General features: G+C 44.0%; 1 protein-coding gene across 1 annotated transcript in view; it reads right to left on the bottom strand.

Moving 5' to 3' along the window:
• The window catches only part of CDH12 (cadherin 12), a 259,798-nt gene that overhangs the window by 73,042 nt on the left and 164,536 nt on the right, over positions 1–22,220 (bottom strand). Inside the window, exon 5 of the mRNA XM_075921427.2 lies at positions 8,974–9,161. Coding sequence (XP_075777542.2) covers positions 8,974–9,161 — 188 coding nt within the window. The remainder of the gene's footprint in view (positions 1–8,973; positions 9,162–22,220) is intronic.

Genomic DNA, 22,220 nt, shown 5'->3' with positions numbered 1-22,220 from the left:
AGTACCTCCCCACCCTGCCCTTTAACACATTGACAAATTTGTCAATTTCACATAGGTTCTTTTTTTGATTGTATCACTTTGGTATATACGGTGGTGCCAATTTTCTTCCACATATTGATCTGAGGAAATGGGTCTGGCCCATGAAAGCTCATCACCTAATAAACCATCTTGTTAGTCTTTAACGTGCTACATAGGTCTGTCTTTTGTTTCACCTAGACCAGACAAACACAGCTGCATCTCTATCACTATCCTTTGCTTAGTGTTCAAGTTATGGTAGACCCTAAGCCAGGTCATATTAATTTCAAGTCTTTTACCTTTTAATCATACAATATGGATAACAACATTCTATTCTCCCAGCTCCAAGTCTTAAGTGAATTTCAACCCAAAAGAGCCCAAATTGATCACCTTGACACAGCGAGGGTACGTCAACACTAGCTCTTTAGTTCGGGCTAGGTAGGGTAATTAGGGCAAGCGGAGTTGCAAATGAAGCCCGGGATTTAAATATCCCAGGCTTCATTTGCATGTTCCCGGGCGCTGCCATTTTTAAATCCCCTTTAGTCCAAACTCCAGGCCCACGGCTTCACGCGGCATGGAGTAGGTAGTTCGAATTAAAAATCCGAATTCGAACTACCGTTACTCCTCATTCCACGAGGCGGTGCCCGGGAACATGCAAATGAAGCCCAGGATATTTAAATCCCGGGCTTCAGTTGCAACTCCACTTACCCTAATTACCCTACCTAATTCGAACTAACGAGCTAGTGTAGACGTACCCCAAGTGTGTCTACTGATCTCTGTGGCAAAGTAGGTTGTCTATATAAATAAGGTCCGCTCGTGATTAACAGATGGCAGTAGATAGCTCATTCAGACCACTGGCTGATAATAGTTAGTCACCCTGACCAGTCATTAACCAGAGTCATGGACTCACCCTACTCTCCATTGTCTCTATGATTCTCTGATGACCTGTGACAAAAAAGGAGGGTGGAAAGGGAAACTGAAGGGAGAGACCTCTCTAAATTCATCAATCAAAGAGCAGTATTGCCAACCCAAGAATCACAAGGAACGCCTACACAAAGTTATGAGAATGATCTACAAATCATAAGATTTTTTAAAAATAAAACATGTTGGATTTTTATTGGCCTTTTGTTTCTTGTGTATTTAGGGTTCATGTTTTAAAGGTTTCCTCCTTAGCTGTAAGGCCCAGAAGTATAGAGAACTTTTTTTAAATTAAAGCTGAGATTCCTACATAATCAATTGACTCCAGGCCTTTAGAAAAACACCAAATGTTTTGAGACTCATGGTAAAACAATGGAGGAATTCTTGTGAACCCATGCTTTGCCCACAGTATAAATTAAAAAAAAAACCAACATCTTCTGCACTAAACATCCTAATGAGATACTGCAAATGGTGAACTGAATTCAACAGCTCCTGAGATGAACAGGTATCAACCTAGTTTTTCATATTTGAGATGGGTTACCAGGAATCATACGTGACAATATGAAATCTCTCCACTCTCAAGTCAGCATATTCACAAAGCACCTATAATTTTGATCCATTTTATATTATTTTTCTCCCAGGGACAACTGATCCCTCCGGCCCCCTCAGTACGCCACTGCTCCCCCTCCTGCAGATCTATCATCTTACGCATGTGTAAGATCTGTGAGGGCCGTCGCATTAATCTGCAGTTAGTGTCTGTGGTGCCTGCTTTTGGGTGGTGGCTCAATGCTGCCACAGTCACCTCCAAAGAGGGGGCTTCCCAAAGCAGGCCCTTGTTGCAGACCCCCAGGCATCCCACAGGTCCAGTCTTCTTTCAATGGGCCCACTTCCCAGGGCTCATTGATCTTGGATCTGGCTTCCATCCCCTCTCCAACCTTTGCAACCGCCCAGAGGTGCTCACCTTCCGCCTTCTCTATTCCCACCTCACTCACCCCACAGGGACAGTCTCTGCCTCACTTGTCCTAGGGACTATTCTACCAAGACACAATACAAAGTTTCCATGTAAAAGGCCTCAATACAAAGCTAAAAACTTCAATGATAGAATGATTAATACAGAGACGTGTCTACATCTGCTGCAGGGAGACATCTCTGCCTGCCTCCACCTCTCTCCCTCAGAGTCTACAGCCCCATTGCAAAGCAGGGGAGGGGAAGAAAAGAGGCTGAAGCCCGTCCAATGGGACTGAAGCAGTCAAGAGCAAGCCATGCCCAGGAGCCATTCTCCTGTCCATTGCTGGTGCTGTGTTGCTTCAGGCATGCTGAAATGCAGTCATTTCTACCCATGTGACAGCACTTTTCATTAGCAATGACAGTCCAAGAATTTAACTACTAAAACGCATATCAACAGAAGATCGTTATACTGACTACTTTTTTGTTTTGGCTCCCACTCGCTGGCCACGTGTTCATCCCCACATAAACCTAAACTGCACCGCAAGGTGCAAACAAACTGGCCGTGGGCAGCATACCAAGTTATTAATAAATATTTTTAAACCTTTACCTTTTCTCTCTGCTGCCATGTCTCCTTTCCTTGCTCCATCATCTCCCCTGGTGCCTGCTGCCCGCCAACTCCTCACCCTCTTCTACTGTCCTGACTCCTGCCCTTCTCACTGCCCTCAGCCCTCCTGCAATCTGCCCCCCTCCACCAGCCCTTCACTACCCCCTGTGACCACTCTTCCGGTAGCCCCACTCTGATCAAGTGATCTACACCCCCCCATTCCCTCTTCCAACACCTCCATCTACACACCTGCCCTGCCTCTCTCCTCTGGTGCTGGTCCCTCCCCTGCAGGTGTCTGCCCTTCTGCTTCACCCCCAGAATCCCCTGGCACCTGCACCTTCCCTTAGCCCTGAACCCTCCTGGTGCCTCCCCCTTCCCTTACTACCCCTGCCCCCTTTGCCCTCTTTTTCCCTGAGGCCCACCCCCTCACCACTCTCTGCCCCATTCCCCTCCATGCCCTCACACATGACTTGCTCCATCCCCCTTTCTCCTGCCCCCTTCTTTCAAGCCTCCTCCCAGCACCTCCCCCTCCAGCCCCCAGTGCCCCCCCTTCCCAGCATCCCCCTGTCCCCCTCCCACTGACACTGCCCCTCCTGCCCTTTCCCTCATCATCTGCACTTGGCCCCCGGCATTTGTCTCTTGGTGCCTTTCCCCTTTCCTCCCCCTCTCGCTGCACAAGCCCCTTCCCTACGTTCCGCGTTGTGGGACCAGAGTCTGCGCTCGGACCCTGCTGTCCGAACCCAGAGGCAGCCACGTGGCCTGGCCTCCGAGCGCTTTGAAAATCCCGGGCGTCACGTCACGTTACGTCACGCCCTGGCCCCGCCCACCTGCAACGCAGCACATGGGCAGCAGCGGGCGGCGAGGGGGAGCCGCGCACGGGACGGTCCGGGGCCGGGGGGGCCGGCAGGGAGGCCTGGGGGTCGCTCCGGGCAGAGCCGGGCAGAGACCCAGCCCCACACAGCGCTGGAGCCGGGCCCGGCTCTTAACTCGCCGGCACTTCCGGGTGCAGGGGCGCGGGGCCCCCTTAGGCGCGGGGCCGATTCGACCCTAAGGCCGGCCCTGTCTGCCAGCAAATACACCTTCACCCAAACAAATGTACAAAGACTGTTCAGCAAGATTTTTTCATTTTCATATAGAAATTGCACCACCTAAAAGAAAAAAAACTTTGTGTAATGAATGAGAGACACTACCATGGGAAATTTTTCATGGGAAATAAAAGCAAATAGCAAGACCGTTTTTTGATACAGGTCCATGCTGAGCTACAGTTTTGGTCTAGAGATGTTAATACACTGGCTTTGTCTATATTGCAGGGTTTTTGCATAAGAAGCTTTTAGCAGAAGAGATCTTCTGCAAAAACTTCTCCCGCAAAAGTGTGTCCACACCTCAAAAGCTCATCACAAAAGCGATCTGCTTTTGCTCAAGAGAGCAGCCACACTGCATGGACACTCTTGTACACAAAAGTTCTGATTTTTTTGCTCAAAAGACCCCTGTTGAGCATTCACACACACCTTTTTGCACAAGAATTCTTGTGCAAAAAGGAGATATGCCTATTAGAAAGAGGTATACCTACCCAGCAAAAAGCCCTCAGTTCTGTTGATTGTAGATTTTCTTGCACAAAAATGTGCTTGAGGTGTGGACACTCCATGGGTTTTTGCGCAAAAACGGCTGCTTTTGTGCAAAAACCTTGTAGTCTAGACATACCCTGTGATACAGGAAGTGAAGACTGGAAAACACACTGGCATTGTAAACAGACAATGGATGTTTTGGTAAAGTGGTGGTACTGAACAGTTGGTTTCATTCATTGTGATTGGAGAGGGTCCAGAGAAGAGCAACGAAAATGATTAAAGGTCTAGAGAACAGGACCCTATGAGGGAAGACTGAAGGAATTGGGTTTGTTTAGTTTAGAAAAGAGAAAATTGAAGGGAGACATGATAGCAGTTTTCAGATATCTAAAAGGGTGTCATAAGGAGGAGGGAGAAATCTTGTTCATCTTGGCCTCTGGGGATAGAACAAGAAGCAATGGGCTTAAACTGCAGCAAGGGAGGTTTAGGTTGGACATTAGGAAAAAGTTTCTAACTGTCAGGGTAGTCAAACACTGGAATAAATTACCCAGGGAGCTTGTGGAATCTCCATCTCTGGAGATATTTAAGAGTAGGTTAGATAAATGTCTATCAGGGGTGGTCTAGACAGTATTTGGTCCTGCCATGAGGGCAGGGGACTGGACTCAATGATCTCTCGAGGTCCCTTCAGTCCTAGTATTCTATGATTCTATGATTTTTTGTCAAATAATTACAGGGGACCTAAAGATTAAACTTAACATCCGTAGGTCCTAATTTAGAAGTACTTTATCACATGACTCACTTTAAGCATTTTAAGTAGTCCTATTGAATCTGAGAAAATTTTGATCAGTTTTGATGCTTAACTTTACAACATCTGTGCATAGTGAGCATATCATAGCAGATACCTAAGGGAGCTGTGAATTTCATCAGCTCCAAAAATCAGGACCTTGATCAGAATCCAGGAAAAGGCTTAATTTTAAGCATGCAAGTATTCCATGGAAGTCCACTAAAAGTATCTTGATTTCAGAAGATAGATAGATAGATAGATAGATAGATAGATAGATAGATAGATAGATAGATAGATAGATAGATAGATAGATAGATAGATAGAGTTGCTGATAAAATTCATGGACAATTTTATAGGCTTTGTAGATGGTCCTTTTTAATATATGTTCCTCAGTGTAAAGACTAACCAATATGAAAAGCTGGTGTGTGCAAGGGATTTCATTGTGCATATAACAGCACAGTAACTACTAGTATCCCTAACAAAGGCAATGAAAATTTGCTGCTTGACTTGTACTGTGCATGCTTTAAGCACAGGCCAAGGCTACATCTACACTACAACATAAACTCAATTTAAGCTTTTCAACTCCAGCTACGTTTTCCACATAGCTGGAGCTGACAGACCTTAAATTGAGTTACCACGGGATCTACAATGTGGAGAGTTGACAGGAGAAATTCTCCTGTTGACTTCCCTTACTCTTCTTATCCTAGGTAGAATACCAGAGTTGACAGGAGAGTAATCTGCAGTTAATTTGGCAGGTTTTCGCTAGACTCACTAAATCAACTGCCAGTGGACTGATCTCAAAGCATCAATCCAGGCGGTAGTATATATGTAACCTAAGCATGCTCTTTGGTTTCTTTGTTTTTTCCTATTCAATGGCAGAGTTCTGTTGCTAATATTAGGTAATATTGATTGTCCAATGTATTATAGTAGGGATTATTTTTTATCGTAAATGCATTCAGAAGATAACAGTAAAGGTTAAAATAAGTAAATGGAGCGAACGTCGCGTGGACATCTGAAAATAATCAGATTGAAGATTTATGTATCCATGATTTTTTTATAAGTGTCTCAATGAGCAGTAACCTCTTTCTTGCAAACCAGTCTCAAAATATATTTGCCCAAAACATGGGAAATTTTTCATTTTTGAATTTTTTCTTTTTTCATGCTGGAATGACTCCATTATTTATTAAATCCCATATGCTGGAAATCCTCCTTCCCCAAACACACAATTCTCTGTCAGAAACACCAACAGATGGTGTTTCTGAAATGCAATATGCTCTCTGGGAACCTGAGAGCTGATGAATGAAATTGACATTTTTGTTAGTTTCACTGCTGCCCCAGAATTCAGAATTACAGCCCTGAGAATTCTAGCTAGAGCTAAGGTTCTCAGGGCTATCAGGCTCCCTGTTGTGGAGCTGTGAGCCAACCCTGAGTTATAGCTGGGGCTCCTATGACTTTCAGGAGTCATTATAAAGAAATGGGAGGCCTCCTTGTCCTGAAGAGCCTGGGGAATGGGGCTGGGGAGGCTGAGCGTCCTGGCTGTTTGACTGTGCAGTCTTCCAAGAAAGGTTTTGTCAATTTCACTGCAATGGCACAAGAGCATTACAGAAAGGGCAGTCAAGGAACTATCCTTCTTGATTCATACAGACACCCTCATCAGAAAACTGGGGTTTTTTTGGCCAAACTCAAATTTTCTCATTTTTTTAAAGGGGGACTGTTATGCCATGGACTCCCCCTCAGGCTTACAGCCCTTTTTCATCATTGGGGTTTACCTGCCAGCGGCGGTCATCCTTCCCGCGAACTCCAGTGCTTCCCCCTTTCTATGTTCCTCGGTTCCCCAGTCACCCAGTGATTTCTGCGAGTCTGTTTCAGTTCTGCCGGACTTGCTGAGATTGGCGTGCAGCAGGAGAGGAGGGGGACTCAGGCCCACCCCCTTTCCGGGTCCCAACCCAGGACCCTAAAGACAGCAAATAGGATTCGCTGTCTGGGTGGTGGGAAGCTTCCCCGTAACTCACCAATCCTCGGGGAAAGGTTGCTCCACCTCCAATCCTCATCCTGGGCTGCTTCCTCCTTCCTGCTGTGGTTATCAGCCTGGCATGGATCCAGGCCAGGTCCTCCGTCTCATTCCCCCCCACACCGGGGGTCCCCTCCAGCTTCCTTCCTTTTGGTGCTCTCCTCCTCATGCTGTGGGCTCGTGGAGCCATTTAAACTACCGCTGAACGCAGCCATGTCTGGTCTCTTCCCTGTAGCCCTGCTCCCACTGCTTTCCCATGACATCACCGGTGCCCCTTCATCGCCAGCCTCCTCGTGCTCCCCGCCAGCCCTGGAGCATGCCGGGCACGAGCGCCAGCGGGTAGCGCGGGAGGCCATGCGTTTGGCTGTCTTTGGGCTCTGCATCTCCCTCGCTACGCAATTGCTGCCGAGCACTTCTCCCAGTGGGTGTGAAGTACAGGGCACCAGGCGCTCTATCCGCTCGGAGCCCAGGGCCCCGTCACAGGGACATTTTTTCATCAAAAAAATCATTCCAGCAGGAAAAAAACCCTGACTATCTCTACATGGAATCAATTCAAGAATTGGTCTACACTAGACATTTTTTGCATGAGTGTAGTTGCATCGGTACAAACCATTGTATGCATATATTACACTGGGGGTAAGAGGGTTCAAACAGTGCAGCCTATCCCTTCTTCTTCCTTTATTTTTTCACAAGTGCAAGTGTAGTGCAGTTGCATTACTGAATCTACACCTTTGTGGAAACCACTCTTCCATCCTTAACACACAGCATAGTAGAGGCAAACCAAGGCCCATTGAGAATTTAATATATCTAAAGCCTACTGTACCTACTAAAATTTGATTTTATTTTTCAATCAACCATTTATACACATCATTGGTTCAAACATGGAAAAAATAGTGAGGGCCATTAGACGCCAAATGTGACAGTTTAAATAGTATCTGGTTTTGATGTATCTGCTTTGGCAAAAGAGTAATCAGCATTTTCATAAAGTGAAAAATGTAATGTTCCCAATCATTCATCAGCTAAAAATGACAAAATAGATTATATCCATACTTTTGCAAATAAAGCAAGAAAAAAAGGCTTTCCTGGAAATAATTAGGAAAGAAAAACAAACACTTGAATTTAATACTATGGTGGCCAGCAAGAGAGGAAGTCCCACAACCCGGAATTGCCCTTTTAGAATGATAATCTTAGCTCCACCTATATCTGATTAGCTGCCTCCCAGGTTGTGGGTATGAATCCAGGGATTGGGTTATAAACTCTAGATCAGTGATTCCCAACCTTTCTCCCATGGAGGCACCCCTAAAATAATTCTTCATTTCCCGAGGAACCTCTACCTATGAAAATGTTTGCTTGGCCAAAAAAAGTCGACAGAGGGGAGCGCAATTCAATTACTGCTAAATTATTGTAAGAAAATTTATTTGTAAAGAGCTGTTATATATATATATATATGTCAGCTTACATTTGTAAGAAAATTGTTTTTATTTATTTATTCCACGATTTCTTGTGGAACCCTGACAATGGTCTGCAGAACCCTGGTTGGAAAACGCTGCTCTAGATGATCTGATCCTTCAATAAATGATCAACACAAGATTATAGCAAAAGAGAACTCAGTAGGGAACAAAACACCATGGCTGAAGAACTTAGATGGGGCTTCTCCACATGAGCTTGGTAGAAGACTAGCTTTGGAGAAACCTGTGGCGTAGGGAGGGGCAGAAATTTTACTTGGAAGATGCTATAAAACTCATCTTAAATAAATTAATACAATAAAATAATGTTAAAATCAAACCAAAATATTTTCAGTGACCTGGAACTAAGTATTTTCGAAAATTACATATTGTGGGAAAATATGGCTTTTTGTTCTAAATTGGAGAACAATTTTTAATGTCAAAATTTCCTGGAATATGGAAATATTGATTCCTGACCAGCCCTAATAATGAGTACATGAATAAAACTGACTTGTCTCAAGTTACTGTTGATCATGTGCAACATAAGAAGTGAAATTCTGTCTCCACTCATGTCCATGGAATCTTTGCCACTGTTGTCAGTGGGCCTAGGATTTAACCCTATACGTCACATATTATGTTTATTTGTATGACTCACTTTCAAATTTTAGCCCTTGGTAAATGAATACCTTTTTCAGTTTGATGACCCCTTCTTGGGTGTTGTCATCTGTGGTGATGTCAAATAAATTCCCTCCATCTCCTGGAACAATGTTGTATTCAATTTCTGCATTTTTCCCAAAGTCAGGATCCACAGCTCTGATTTTTCCAATAGCTGCACCAACAAGTGAGGACTCGGGTACTTTCAAATGGAAGATACCTGGGAAAAAGTATTAAACAATAATTTGTGTAAGTTAACACAAGACACCTGATCAGGAAAAAGTACCCAGTATTAAAATAAATCAGCCTTTGTAAAAATGATGTGCTCACAAGAAGATCACATTACAAAAGAAAAGATATAGTATGACAAGTTAAGTTCACAAAGCCCCCAAATATGGGTCTACAAACTCTGGAGAGCTTAATTGTGTCTTTTAAAAATCTGTTTAAATAGCTGATTCTTTTCAGTTTGTAGTTAGTGCACATTTATGAGCATTACTACATAGTCTACTGAAGATGTTTTAATGAATGGCCTGTGGCCTGAAGCCTTAGCCTGAAAGGAACTCACTAGAATCATCTCTTGGTGAAATGGGAGTGGCCTAGACGAGCTTAAGCACTGGGACTGCATTGGCAAAGTAGTTGGAGAACTGGCATCTGTTGGAGAGCAAAGATAGTATACTGAAAGAACCAGGCCTCATTTTACATTTCAGTTTTGTGATGGTTTGGGGCATTATGGTTAAAATTCAGTTAAGTGTTGAGTATGGAGGATGACAAAATGGAAGTGACCTTGTGGGAAAATGCAAGGCTCAAACACTGATATTAAACATGCATGCTGTCAGGCAGAACTGGGTAAGGAAATTTGGACAGAATGAAGGAAAAAGACTATTGTCTGCTATTGGGAGAGCCTGCCGATCAGTAAGGGCCCTTTCAAGGTCCTAAGACTCAATGCTATCTCTCTAAGAGCTGAATCAAGACTGCAGTATTGTGGCGTGTGTAGACTGATGACAATTTCAAGCCAGTAGCAGCAGCATGGTGGCAAGAGAGGCTATGACTAGACTACAGAGTTTTGTCAGAAAAACTGCCATTTTCTCGACAAAACTTGAGTTACGTCCACACTGCAAGAGCGTTCTTTCGACAGTAAATGAAAAGAGCAGAGGGCTTTTTGCGCAATTGGTAATCCTCATTCTACAAGGAAGAAGCCTATTGCGAAAGAGCTCTTTCAGAAAAAGGCGTGTGTGGATGAGGAAGAGGGAGTTTTTTCAGAAGAAGAGGGAAGAGGAAAAAGCACAGGTGCCCTAGTGGCCATTCTGTCCATAGCAATCACTGCTTACATGTGAGATAGCATCCAGGCAGTCTGTGAGATCTTTCAAAAAAGCGCATTGCTTTTTCGATGTGCTTTTGCAATGTGGATGCTCTCTTGTGCAAGAAGTTTTCTTGGAAGCTCTCGTCTAAAAAAAGCTTCTTGTGCACGAAATCTGTAGTTTAGATGTAGCAAGAGGGTACAGGGCAGCAGTAGCATTAGCTCAACAGTGCCAAGTGAAGCAGAAGCAGCGGTTCTACAAGGACTCAGACTCACACCATGCTCAGACTGGAGATGGCACCAGGGGCGGATGAGAGTTTTGCGGGGCCCAGGGGCATGGGGCCTATTGAAGTGCGGGGTGCGGGGCAGCACAATTTCACACATGTGCCACGGCCACAGCCGACAGGTAGTAGCATGTGTGCAGGGCCTATTGAAGCGTGGGGCCTGGGGCAGCCACCCTGCTTGCCCTGCCCTATATCCACTGCTGGGTGGCACCTTCAAAGGATGGATGGTGTGGCATGGCAGCACAGATAGGCAGCTTGGTTTGAAACCTTAGAGAAAGCAGACACCTACCCAAGTTATTCTCAGGTGGCCCTCACTATGAGCGATTAAAGTAGAAGTCACTCCAGCTGTCAGGAAGAACTGGGTAAGAAATTAGCTAGTACGGTCCCATAACCAGTCCCAAATTAATCAAGAATACTTGAATTTCTCTAACTCAGGACAGCTAATGGTGAGTAGGGAGTGAGGAGGAGGGCAGAGGCTAAAAGACAACAGCTAGTCCTGGTGGCCAAAGGAGGACTGAGAACAGGGTTATGGTTAAGACACTTTAGAAAATGAGTCTTTTAGTGATACCAACACCTAGTTGAATGTTTGATACACTATTTTAACAGTTAAATTTTGTTTTGGTTGGAAAACCAAGAAGCATGTATCCATCCATTTTATAGTGATCAATATACCCGCTGAAATTAATTTGCAACTTTTGGAGTTCAGCATAGTAAGATTGGCTTGGTTCACTTTTTCAATACCCCAATTCTCAACACCGAAAAATTACTAGAATCCAGTTACGTTGAATGACCCACTTGCAATTTTCCTGGTGTTTTTCCTTTCACCAATCGAAGTTTTGCATATGGCTCATTACATATGAAGATAAGTTAGACAAAACCTATGAACATTTACTTAAAACAAGGTGCCGACTCAGGTAGTTTTGACTACATATGATTGTGGTCTATGGAAAACTACACCAAGTCAATAATTCAGTCACACTTGACTGGAAAGGACTGGGTGAAGTCATTTCCCATCTAAAAGCAGGGCAGAAGACATTCACAATATTGAGAAAGCTGGAGGGCTCCTTGACTGTGGATGCAGGAAAGCCACCTCCTTTTTGGTCTTTAACTACACAGTATATTTGGTGTCAACTTATTAAAGCCTTGCAAAATTTTGCAAAGAGAATCATTCTCAAGGGATTTCATCAGCATTACTAGATTTGGAACAAACAGTTGCTTTCTTGTGAGTTAAAACACCCAGTAATTATTCATATCTATTCTGTGGTACATTCAATATTTGCTGGCCTCATTGGGGGTACTCTGTAATGCAGCTGCTTTCCCATTATTTTTCCCTTTTGAAATAACATGCTGAGATCTGTTTTTCAGCAGGAAAAAAATTATGAAGCAAATAACAAGAAATGTCAAGTCAGACTAGGCTCAGCTATTTCTTCGTGGTGCCTCGGTGACTTACATTAAGAAATAATTTTTTGAAGTGGTGTACAAGAGGTGTAATCACAAATCCTGTTATTAGTTACTGAGATTTGAGAGTATGCTTGAGCACCATGAAGAAAGTTATTCCTAAAAAAAAAAAGGAAACTTGACATAGACTAGTATGTTTTTATTTATTGTGCTCCCACTTAGCTTTCACTCTGAGTCTTCCCCAAATATTTACGGTGAATATCACAGAAATCATTATTGCAGCATTGCTCTGTACATCCTCAATTTTATCAATCATAAAACAAAGGAACACAAGAGACTGAATTGCCTCCCCCTTTCACTATTGGATATATTTTTTGTGATCTGAATAGCACTCAGATTCATTAAGAAAAAATTTCTTTTTCAAAATATTGTGACTGGTTGTAAAGTGCATGGAGCCAAACAAACTCCGCATTACTCATTTCAAATTGTTTAGGCTACCTCCTATTATTTTCAGTAACCTGCCATTTTATCATTTCTAGAAGTACAACAGCAGTAAAGCTGGGGTCATTCAGATTAATTTGAAATCTGAAGCGATCTTTAACTATACCAGAGTCAGATCCCTGAAGATGTACTGTACAACCAACAACCACAACTGTCTTCATCCTTCCATATTAGTACCTTCATAACTTATGGAAGCACTTAATAGTGCTACATTGCCAACATACTTCTAAAATAAAAACAATGAAAACAAATAATGTAGATTTCTGTCAGCGGGAAAAACCATCAACAGAGTATAATTTATGGAAAGTAAATTTCCCATTTTACTTCACAAAAATTCTTCATAAAGAAAAATGTGAATTAATAATAGATAATGAGTAAGGATTGCTTATGAAAAATACCAGAATGACTCTTCCAAAAGCACTGGCCTCTCTTTATACCATAATGTTACACTGTAATGGAACTGCTAAGATACCTTTTTTTTTGGTCCATTGTTATTGTCAGTTAAGCCCGTATTTAGGCATGTATGTATTCTTTGCACCGCTAAATTTGAAAATTACCCAAATAAGCAATCTGTTAAACCCATTCCCTAACATTCTGAAGAACTTCTGTGGTCCTCCAGAGCCATCATGAAATGTGGGTCTACAGGACAAACAAGTTACACTGAAGTTGTATGTTCACAAATGGGAAATCCCCAGGACCACAGAGAATAGTGACTGACAGGAAAATCATGAGTAATCTGATTTTGGGGGCTTCTTATCTGCAGCCCATATGTTTGGGAATGGCTAAGTTGTGTGCAGAAAGAGGTAGTGTAGAAATTCAGTACATGCCTGTTCGGTAAAGTAGCTAAACTTACAGTTTTATCAGGAAATGCTTTTTTATAAGACTTGGTAATCAGATATAAGTGCTGATTTTTGTATAGGGCAGGTGATTATGGTGAACTACCGATTGATTTAGTTAGGGTTGGTCCTGCTTTGGATAGGGGGCTGGACTTGATAACCTTCTGAGGTCTCTTCCAACCCTGTGATTCTATGATTCTATGATACCTCAGGGACAACAGATCAATACCTTTCTGTCCGCAAAAAGTATTGGGTCTCTTTTTGCTATTTTTACATTTGGTCACATTTAGCCAAGTACAGCTGTGAAGTGGTATGATTTATCCACATTCTCCTGGGTGAATTCTACATAAAAAATTAAACATGTTTGCCAAAAAAATAAAAATTCTGCACACAATATTACTACAGCTCCCTCTGGTAGGCAAAAGGAGGAAATGCTACAACTTTCCAGCAGAAGCTATTTTCTGAAAAACTAAAGAGAGAAAAAATATTCATGGCACATGACTTATGTGCACATGCTAGTGTACAGAACTCCCACAGCAATACAGGCAGTCCCCGGGTTATGTACAAGATAGGGACTGTAGGTTTGTTCTTAAGTTGAATCTGTATGTAAGTCGGAACTGGCGTCCAGATTCAGACACTGCTGAAACTGACCGCCAGTTCTGACTTACATACAGAATCAACTTAAGAACCCCAGGCGTCCCCAAGTCAGCTGCTGCTGAAACTGATCAGCAGCTGATTCCAGGAAGCCCGGGGCAGAGGAACTCTGCCTTGGGCTTCCTGTAGTCAGCGCTGGTCAGTTTCAGCAGAAGCTGACTTGGGATGCCTGGGGCAGAGCAGCTGGGGTGCTGCTGGGTTGCTCCAGTAGCGCCGCTCTGGACCAACCCAGCAGCACCCCATCTGCTCTGCCCCAGGCGTTCTGATTCAGCCGCTGCTGAAACTGACCAGCAGCGGCTGAATCAGGACCTGGGGCAGAGCAGCTGGGGTGCTGCCGGGTTGGTCCAGTAGTGCCCAGAGCGGGCGCTGCAGGACCAATCGGCAGCGCCCCAGCTGCTCTGCCCCAGAGTCCAAAACAAAAGCCTAGTCTGCTGGGGGGGGGGAGAGCACACTAGCTGCACCCCCCCCCCCCCAGCAGACCAGGGACACGGGGAGCAGAGCCGCAGCGGCAGCGGGGTGCCGCGCCTCTGAGGCTTTGCTCTGGCAAAGCCTCAGAGGCGTGGGACCCCCCCGCGGCTGCGGCTTCAGTCCGGGAGCCTGTGGTCTGCTGGGGACCGTCCCCAGCAGACCACAGGCACCCAGACTGAAGCGGCAGCAGCGGCGGTTCCTGCGCCTCTGAGGCTTTGCTCTGGCAAAGCCTCAGAAGCGCGGGAACCCGCCCGGTGCCCCTGGTCTGCTTGAGACGGTCTCCAGCAGACCAGGGGCACCGGAGCAGCTTACGAACGGGGCTTTCTCACCCTGACCTTCGGGGCGAGAAAGCCCCGTTCGTAAGTGCGGATCCGACGTAAGTCAGATCCGCGTAAGTCGGGGACTGCCTGTAATCCACAGGGCAAATCCTGTGTAATAATATTAAAGTGAGTGCTGGTTCTCCCGTAGTACCATATCAATATCCCTCAACCCTGGCTGAAACTTTTAAGCTTCAGGGGGTAGCCGACTTAGCCTGTACAGGATAAACTTAAAAAACCCCAAATGATCTGGTAGCACTTAAGGGTATGTCTACACTACAGCGCTAGTTCGAACTAACTTAGTTCGAATTAGTTAATTCGAACTAAGCTAATTCGAACTAACGCGTCTAGAACTAAAAACTAGTTCGAATTAGCGATTTGCATTGAGTGGACTCTGAACAGGGCTTAAGGATGGCCGGAAGCAGTGCCGGCAGGGCATCAGAGGAGGACTTAGAGCGTGGAGATGCTGTCTCAGGCTAGCCGAGGGCTGCGCTTAAAGGGTCCCGACCCCCACCCCAAACAGACAGTTCTAAGGGGTGCCCCGCTTGAAAACCAGTCCTGGCTTGGATTGCCCGGAGTACCCACACTGGGCACATCACACCACTTGGCCATCAGCCTGGATGCACTTGCCGCAGGCTACCATCTGGGGAGAGGGAGCAATCGGGGGGCTGCAGAAGAGCTTCCACCCCCAGAAGCCCGCAGAGCCAGCCCAGTCCTCCCCATCGGGGGCTCGTACCCCATTCCTCCCTCACCTCCTTCCACTTACCCTTCCCTAGCCCCCTTCTTATTGATGTACAAAATAAAGATAACGTTTCTTCCAACATTGACTCTGTCTTTATTGAACAAAACTGGGGGAGACTGGGAAAAGGAGGTGGGAGAGGGGAAGAGAAAGGCTGGGAGAGGGGAGGGCAACTAACATGATCAGGGGTTGGGAACAGGTCCCAGATGAAGAGAGGCTACAGAGACTGGGACTGTTCAGCTTAGAAAAGAGGAGATGGAACGGGGACAGGATAGAGGTTTCTAAAAGCAGGGGTTGGGTGGAGAGGGTGCAATCAGAAAAGTTCTTCATGAGTTCCCATAAAGAAGGACTAGAGGACCTCAAAGGAAAGGAATGGGTAGCAGGCTTCAAACTGGTAAGAGAAAGTTGTTGTTCCCAAAGCAAATAGTTAACCTGCGGAACTCCTTGCTGCAGGAGGCTGTGAAGGCTACAACTAGAACACAGTTTAAAGGGAAGTGAGATCAAGTCATGGAGGTTGGGTCCATGGAGTCCTCTTAGCCAGAGGGTAGGAGTGGTGTCCCTGCCCAAAGTTTGTGGAAGGCTGGAGAGGGATGGCATGAGACAAATGGCTTGGTCACTGTCTTCGGTCCATCCCCTCCAGGGTCCCTAGGGTTGGCCGCTGTCGGCAGACAGGCTACTGGGCTAGATGGACCTTTGGTCTGACCCAGGACGGCCATTGTAAGCTCAGGGCTCAGGGTCGGGGGTCTCAGTGGACCCCCTTGATTTTCATGCACACCTGCTCCTGGGTGGCCAGGCTGGCAGCTCTCCTGCCCTAGATGGCCACTTTCCTGTGCCTAGTGCGGAGATCGTGGACGAGGTTCACGATGTCCGCACTAGCCCAGGAAGGTGCCCGCCTCTTGCGGTCCAGGGCAAGCTCCCGGGAGCCGCCAGCCTGGTCCCGGGAAGAGGGGGTGGGCTGGGGGACATCGGGTGGGTGGCTCTCTGCTGTGCCAGGTGCAGGGTCTGCTGGCTGGGTGCTGGCAGGCTTGCACCTGGCACGGGCACCGTAGCCAGCACGTGCCCCTTTAAGTGGTCCGGGGCCGGGAGGGGGGCATAGAGTTTCCCTGGTGTTGGCCAGAGTGGCCACCAGGGAAACCTGGGGAGGGCTAGCCTCCCACTAGTTCGAATTAAGGGGCTACACACCCCTTAATTCGAACTAGTAAGTTCGAACTAGGCTTAATCCTCGTAAAATGAGGTTTTCCTAGTTCGAACTAAGCGCTCCGCTAGTTCGATTCAAATTCGAACTAGCGGAGCGCTAGTGTAGCGGCTATGAATGTTAGTTCGAACTAACGTCCGTTAGTTCGAACTAACATTGTAGTGTAGACATACCCTAATAGACTAACAAAACATGTAGATGGTATCATGAGCTTTTGTGGGCACAGCCAGCTTCTTCAGATGATCAGAGTTTTGATTTTAGGATGTGCAGACCCAAAATACATAGGGGGGAAGGGGAGAGGGAAGGAAAAACATGGATGGGGGGGTGGGAAATAAGGAGCAATGATCTTCCTTTCTATTTGCTATCCTATGATCCTTATCTGCTTCTTTTAATTATCCAATATTTAGGTGCTTATAGATTACCCGTTCTACCTATTTGGTTTTCCCTTTGATATTTTCATACTCTCTGCTCCTTGTTTCCCACCCCCATCCTTTTTTTCCTTCCCCACTCTCCCTTCTCCCCTATTTATTTTGGGTCTGCACATCCTGAACTCAAAACTCCAGTCATCTGAAGAAGGAGGTTGTGCCCATGAAAGCTCATGATACCATCTACATGTTTTGTTAATCTATATAGTGCTACCAGACCATTTGTTGTTTTTTAAGTTTAAACTTTTAAGAAGGTCTATTAGATTTAATGAGAGTAGACTTTTCAAATTAAAGTTAATGTGTCTGATCACGGGGTGTCAAGACAGTTCTCCACATTGTCACTCTGCATGCAGAAGCCAGGGGCCCACAAGAGACCTTAAAATACCTTGCCTCTACAGGCTTCTGCTTAAAAGCTCCTCAAGGTCACAGATTCCCTGGCCTTGGGAGATAGGCTGCCACCATTAAGTGAAAAAGTCAGAAAGAAACACTTGAACTACTTCCACAGTGGCACTCCAAGCTCTTTTTTACCACAGGAGAGCTTGAAGGAAAAAAAAGAGAAAATAAACTGCAATCTCTAGTCGCTGATCTCTCAGTCTTAGGCACTCATACACAGACCCCCCTGCTACCTTCTAGGACACAAGAATCAAATCATCACCTTTAAAAGGGTGATTTTATTAACAAAACAAAAAGACGTACTTGATAAAGCAGACTTGGTTGCTAGGTGTTACAGAGCAACTCAGAAAAGAACAGATTAAAACAGAAAAAATGGTATCTCTAGGTGCAGCTTAGTGAATGATGAGGGATGTGTGGACTTAGTACAGAGACCTTTAACCAAACAACAAAACAAAGAAAATGAGCTGATTATGACTAAATAGACATTTTCCTATCTACTTACAATCTGCGCTTCTGGGTTCAGTCCATTCCCATGCCCAGTATTCCTTGTAGGCATAGTAGTTCTATCTGGTTCAATTCATCTTGTTTCTCCCAGCTCCTTGCTTAAAACTCTCACAAAGAAAAGAGCAGGCAGGTGTATCTTCCAATTAAAATTTCAACAACTTTTTCCACTGGCTCTCCTCGCTCTGTGCCTACACCTCATAGGTAACTGAGTTTAACCTTTTAATCACTGAATGGTGGCCAGCGCTGCTCCTATCCATCACACAGAGCTAAGTAAATTTTTTATCTCAGGTATGAGTTTGCCTGAAACTCAGTGTATGCCCCACAGCAGTACATAGCCAATACTGCAACAGCAAAAGGAGTGCTTCTCTCCTTTTAACGCAAGGAAGTTTGGACTGTCTCAGGCTGCCAGTGCAAATAGGGGCAGAATGGTTTTCTTTTCCAAAGCTGACAATACTATGAATGACAACCTACCCACCTTTTAGTCTATATTCTTAGTATGCAGGAAAATGGCAAACTGAAGAGATATGATCAGGGTACGTTGAAAAAGCGGAGTGGCAACTCCAATACCACTGAAGAGCTGAGCCTCCCCAAAAAACTAACGAAGAATCTTGGCTTGTCCCCAAAACACTGCCAAGGCCAAGGTGAGGGATAGGAATGCAATCTTTTTGGCTTATTGGGTTAAGTTTCACTTTGTGAGGACCAAAACTATATGATGCTACAAATATTTATCTCTACCTGGAGTTAGTGGATTTAACTTCACTGATTTCTTGAATGAGAGTCTTTATGCCCAAGCAACTCTTGGTATGTCTGCTATACAAGTTCCCAAGTGTGATAAGAACAGTAGCCTGATATCACTATTTTATGTCACAAAGATGAACAAAGTCATTAGATGGCTATAAATCTCATTATCAAACCCCTGGTCCTCTAGTCATCCACAAAAGTGCTTTTATGCATTTAAAGTTATCCTTTCTTGCTATTTTTCACCATATCTCTTTTAGTTTTTTTCTGTTCTTTTAGTTTTTTTTTTCTTTTAGGTAACATCTAAAACATTGTTTCCTCACAGTTAATGTCATATAATAAACTACCTAACAACAAATCATTCCTTTCTTATAATAAACTACCTAACAACAAATCATACCACAGATTTCTCTTTGATCAAGACCTCATTTATTATTGTGGGAGTGAGATTGTGTGTGTGTTTATTTTTTTAATTTCTGTGACTGCATCAAGATAGTCTCTCTCGGCAGAATTTTCACTTTATTATGAACCTTGAAAAGCTAATGTTCAAAAGCAAGCTCATTAGAAAGAGAACCATGCCTACAGAAATAAAATGAAAACAAATATTGGGCTACTTGTTAGCTTAACCCACCAAGACATCTCGATTGTTCAATACAAAATGGCACTGGAAATGTTTGGGCAAGTTTTTTATGGGATATTTGCCTGATGTACGGAGAATTCAAGAAGGATGGTGACTGTTTGATGGTATGATATTGCCCCATCCCCAGGCCTCCCATCCCCCAGGTGCTCATTAAGAAGAATGAGGGGGACTGAAGCTCTCCCTTACCCCAGTTCATACAGGTACATTGCTGGCTGTTCTCCTTAGTCAGGAAGCGAGGGGAAAGTGCATAGTTTGTTTCATTCCTCACTCCGGTTGGGGAGCGTAGAAGGCAAAAGAACCTGGACCTGCCCCAACTGGGTGACATCCCTGCCCCAGCTTTGTCTGCTGGAACCGCAGTGACCATGGAGAAGTGCTTCTGACCTGGCCCCAAGCTGATGCACTGTGAGAGGGACAGGGCAGACCTTTCTCCCTGGGGGCAGCTTGCATACTGAACCCCTCATCCACAGCCCCACCATTTTTTTTCCAACAAGCAAAAATTAGTTGAGTTAAGGACCCAAGCAACACCAGGTAAATCATCTAGTAAAATAATAAGTGGTACTTACAACACTTACATTTTTAAATCAGTTATGACAATATTGGTTTAAGTAGCTATTTCTGGTTTAGGTAGCTGCTCAGTATTATTACATTCTTCCCGTCATAGGACTTTGTCTTTCAATGCTTTCTTTGGTATAAAAATCCCAATCAGTGGCAGTTTCTGGGAATTTTGCAGGATCCAGGATTGCAGAATCTAGGAGTTCCATTGATTATGGGGGCTCTTGATGTGATGAAAAATACATGGGACTATGCAACTTTCTTAGCGAAAGCCTTATTACATTTTCCCTGGGGATATTGAGGAATCTTTGAAACAACAAAGTCAGGGTGGTGGTACTGACTTCACCAAACTTTTGTTAACTTGGTTTTCATTTTACAAAACCAAATGTAATGTTCAGAATTAAGACCAATTTATCTGAATTTCCATAGAGTGGGCAGACATGAGGGGAAGGAAACACCTGCAGTAGGAAGGCTGAGACTTGAAACCATGAAACTAGGCTTATCTGGTCCGCTGATCTCATGATCTTTGTGTGAGCTATTGCTCAATGGCTTCTTGAACTACCTGGAGAGGATGGGAAGGATATGCTTTTCTGCAGGGGAGCTATTACTGTAATACTATCAAAAATGGAATGTTTATGTTTATTTATTTAATACCAAAAGCACTATTTACTAAGGCATATTAACAATACCACCCATTCTCAAGTTAGTAAGTTTGATTAAGTTGTTTTTTTCAACCACAGTTTCATTCTGGAGTATACCTTTTAACAGAACAGGTGAGAAGCAGTTCCCCCAGTTATTGTGGACCAGTGTTACCTGAGAGGAGGACAAATTAGCCATTTTTGATTAAACTATAACCTTAAATCAGAGCTACTCAACTTTGAAGCCCCGAGGGCCACAATTATACTCACAGCACATGCTGAGGGCTGCAACGTAAGTGTAGATGCATATACATGTAAATATATATGCAAATAGCTTATTTCACACTGATGGGCATGAATACAAAGCACTTCTCACAATGCCCTGGCTCTCCCAGCACCTCCTCCCTGGAGGTAGAAATGCCGACACCCTGTACTCATCTTTTAAAGCCAGCCTGTTCGCTTGCATCTTTCAATGCTCACCCCACCTGCGAGACACCTCGCTGTTGTAGAGCATTTTCCCAGTGGATCTCATGTTCAAAGAATCCCACCTGTGGGCCATGTGTTGAGACCCACGTAAACCCAAACCTCCCTGTAGGCCTCAAACAAATGGGCTGCGGGCCACGTGTGGCCCACGGGCCGCGTGTTGAGTAGCCCTGCCTTAAATGATACAGGAGAGCTGCCTGCATGAATGGATATCTATCTGCTCTCCTGTGCAATTACTTGATTTCTACAGAGGTTTTTCAGGTGTAATTTTGAAAAGTGCTTTTGAAAATGTGCTCAGTATTTTTGACTATAGCAAGGTATTTCTCTGGTATGGCAAGCCATGTCGGAGAGTGGTCTAATGGACAATGGAAATTCCTGAAATCGATCTCTGTTCTGCACTATGTGGCACAGACCACAACTAAACTTTGTGCATCAATTTCCTCAGGTGAAAAATGGTGATAATTCAAAGGAAAAGAAATCATGATTTTTAACTAAGTTTGTTACTTTACTTTGGAGTTAATAACCTGCCATACAAAACTAACCTTATAGGATAAAAAAGCAAAGTGTTTAAAGTATGCAAATAGACAGAGCTAAAGGAATAAAAAAATCATACAATCCATATAATTGCTTAAATAAGCATTCACAAAGAACAGTCATAATGATTACCTGCTTCAGAAGAATCATTGGAGGATAACATGAATTAATACTTGCTTGGCACTTTAAAAGAGTCCACTGAAGTCCACAGAAAACTCTTGCTTCAGTGGGTTCTAGATCAGCCTTTATTTTTAAATTTATTTCTTGTTTCTCAAAATCTAAAACAAAAGCTATCCAGACTGAAAAAAAAGTATTTATTTTCTTTCTTAAATGAAAAATGCAATAATGCTTTCCATTCACATAGTTTACACCATAGATTTTACAACATGCAAATGGAAGTTAACAATGAATAGGAACAATACGGTTAGATGTTTTCTATTAATTCTCAAGATTTTAATCAAATATTTAAATATTGCTGCATTATTTATCAAGCACCATAAAGACATACACACATACAAAACTGTGCTCAAAAGTAGCCAACATTTTTTTCAAACATTTTAATGAAAAATTGGCAGTTTTGAACCAGGTTTGCTACTGGTGAATCCATTATACTACATTTAGTTTATCCCTTCTATAACAATTAAACAGTATGAGAGCACTAAAGTGATAAAAGTGTATTGCTT

This window comes from Pelodiscus sinensis, chromosome 2 (assembly GCF_052426305.1).
Source record: "Pelodiscus sinensis isolate ZL-2025 chromosome 2, ASM5242630v1, whole genome shotgun sequence".
NCBI lineage: Eukaryota > Metazoa > Chordata > Testudines > Trionychidae > Pelodiscus > Pelodiscus sinensis.
This window is presented reverse-complemented; position numbering and strand designations above follow the sequence as displayed.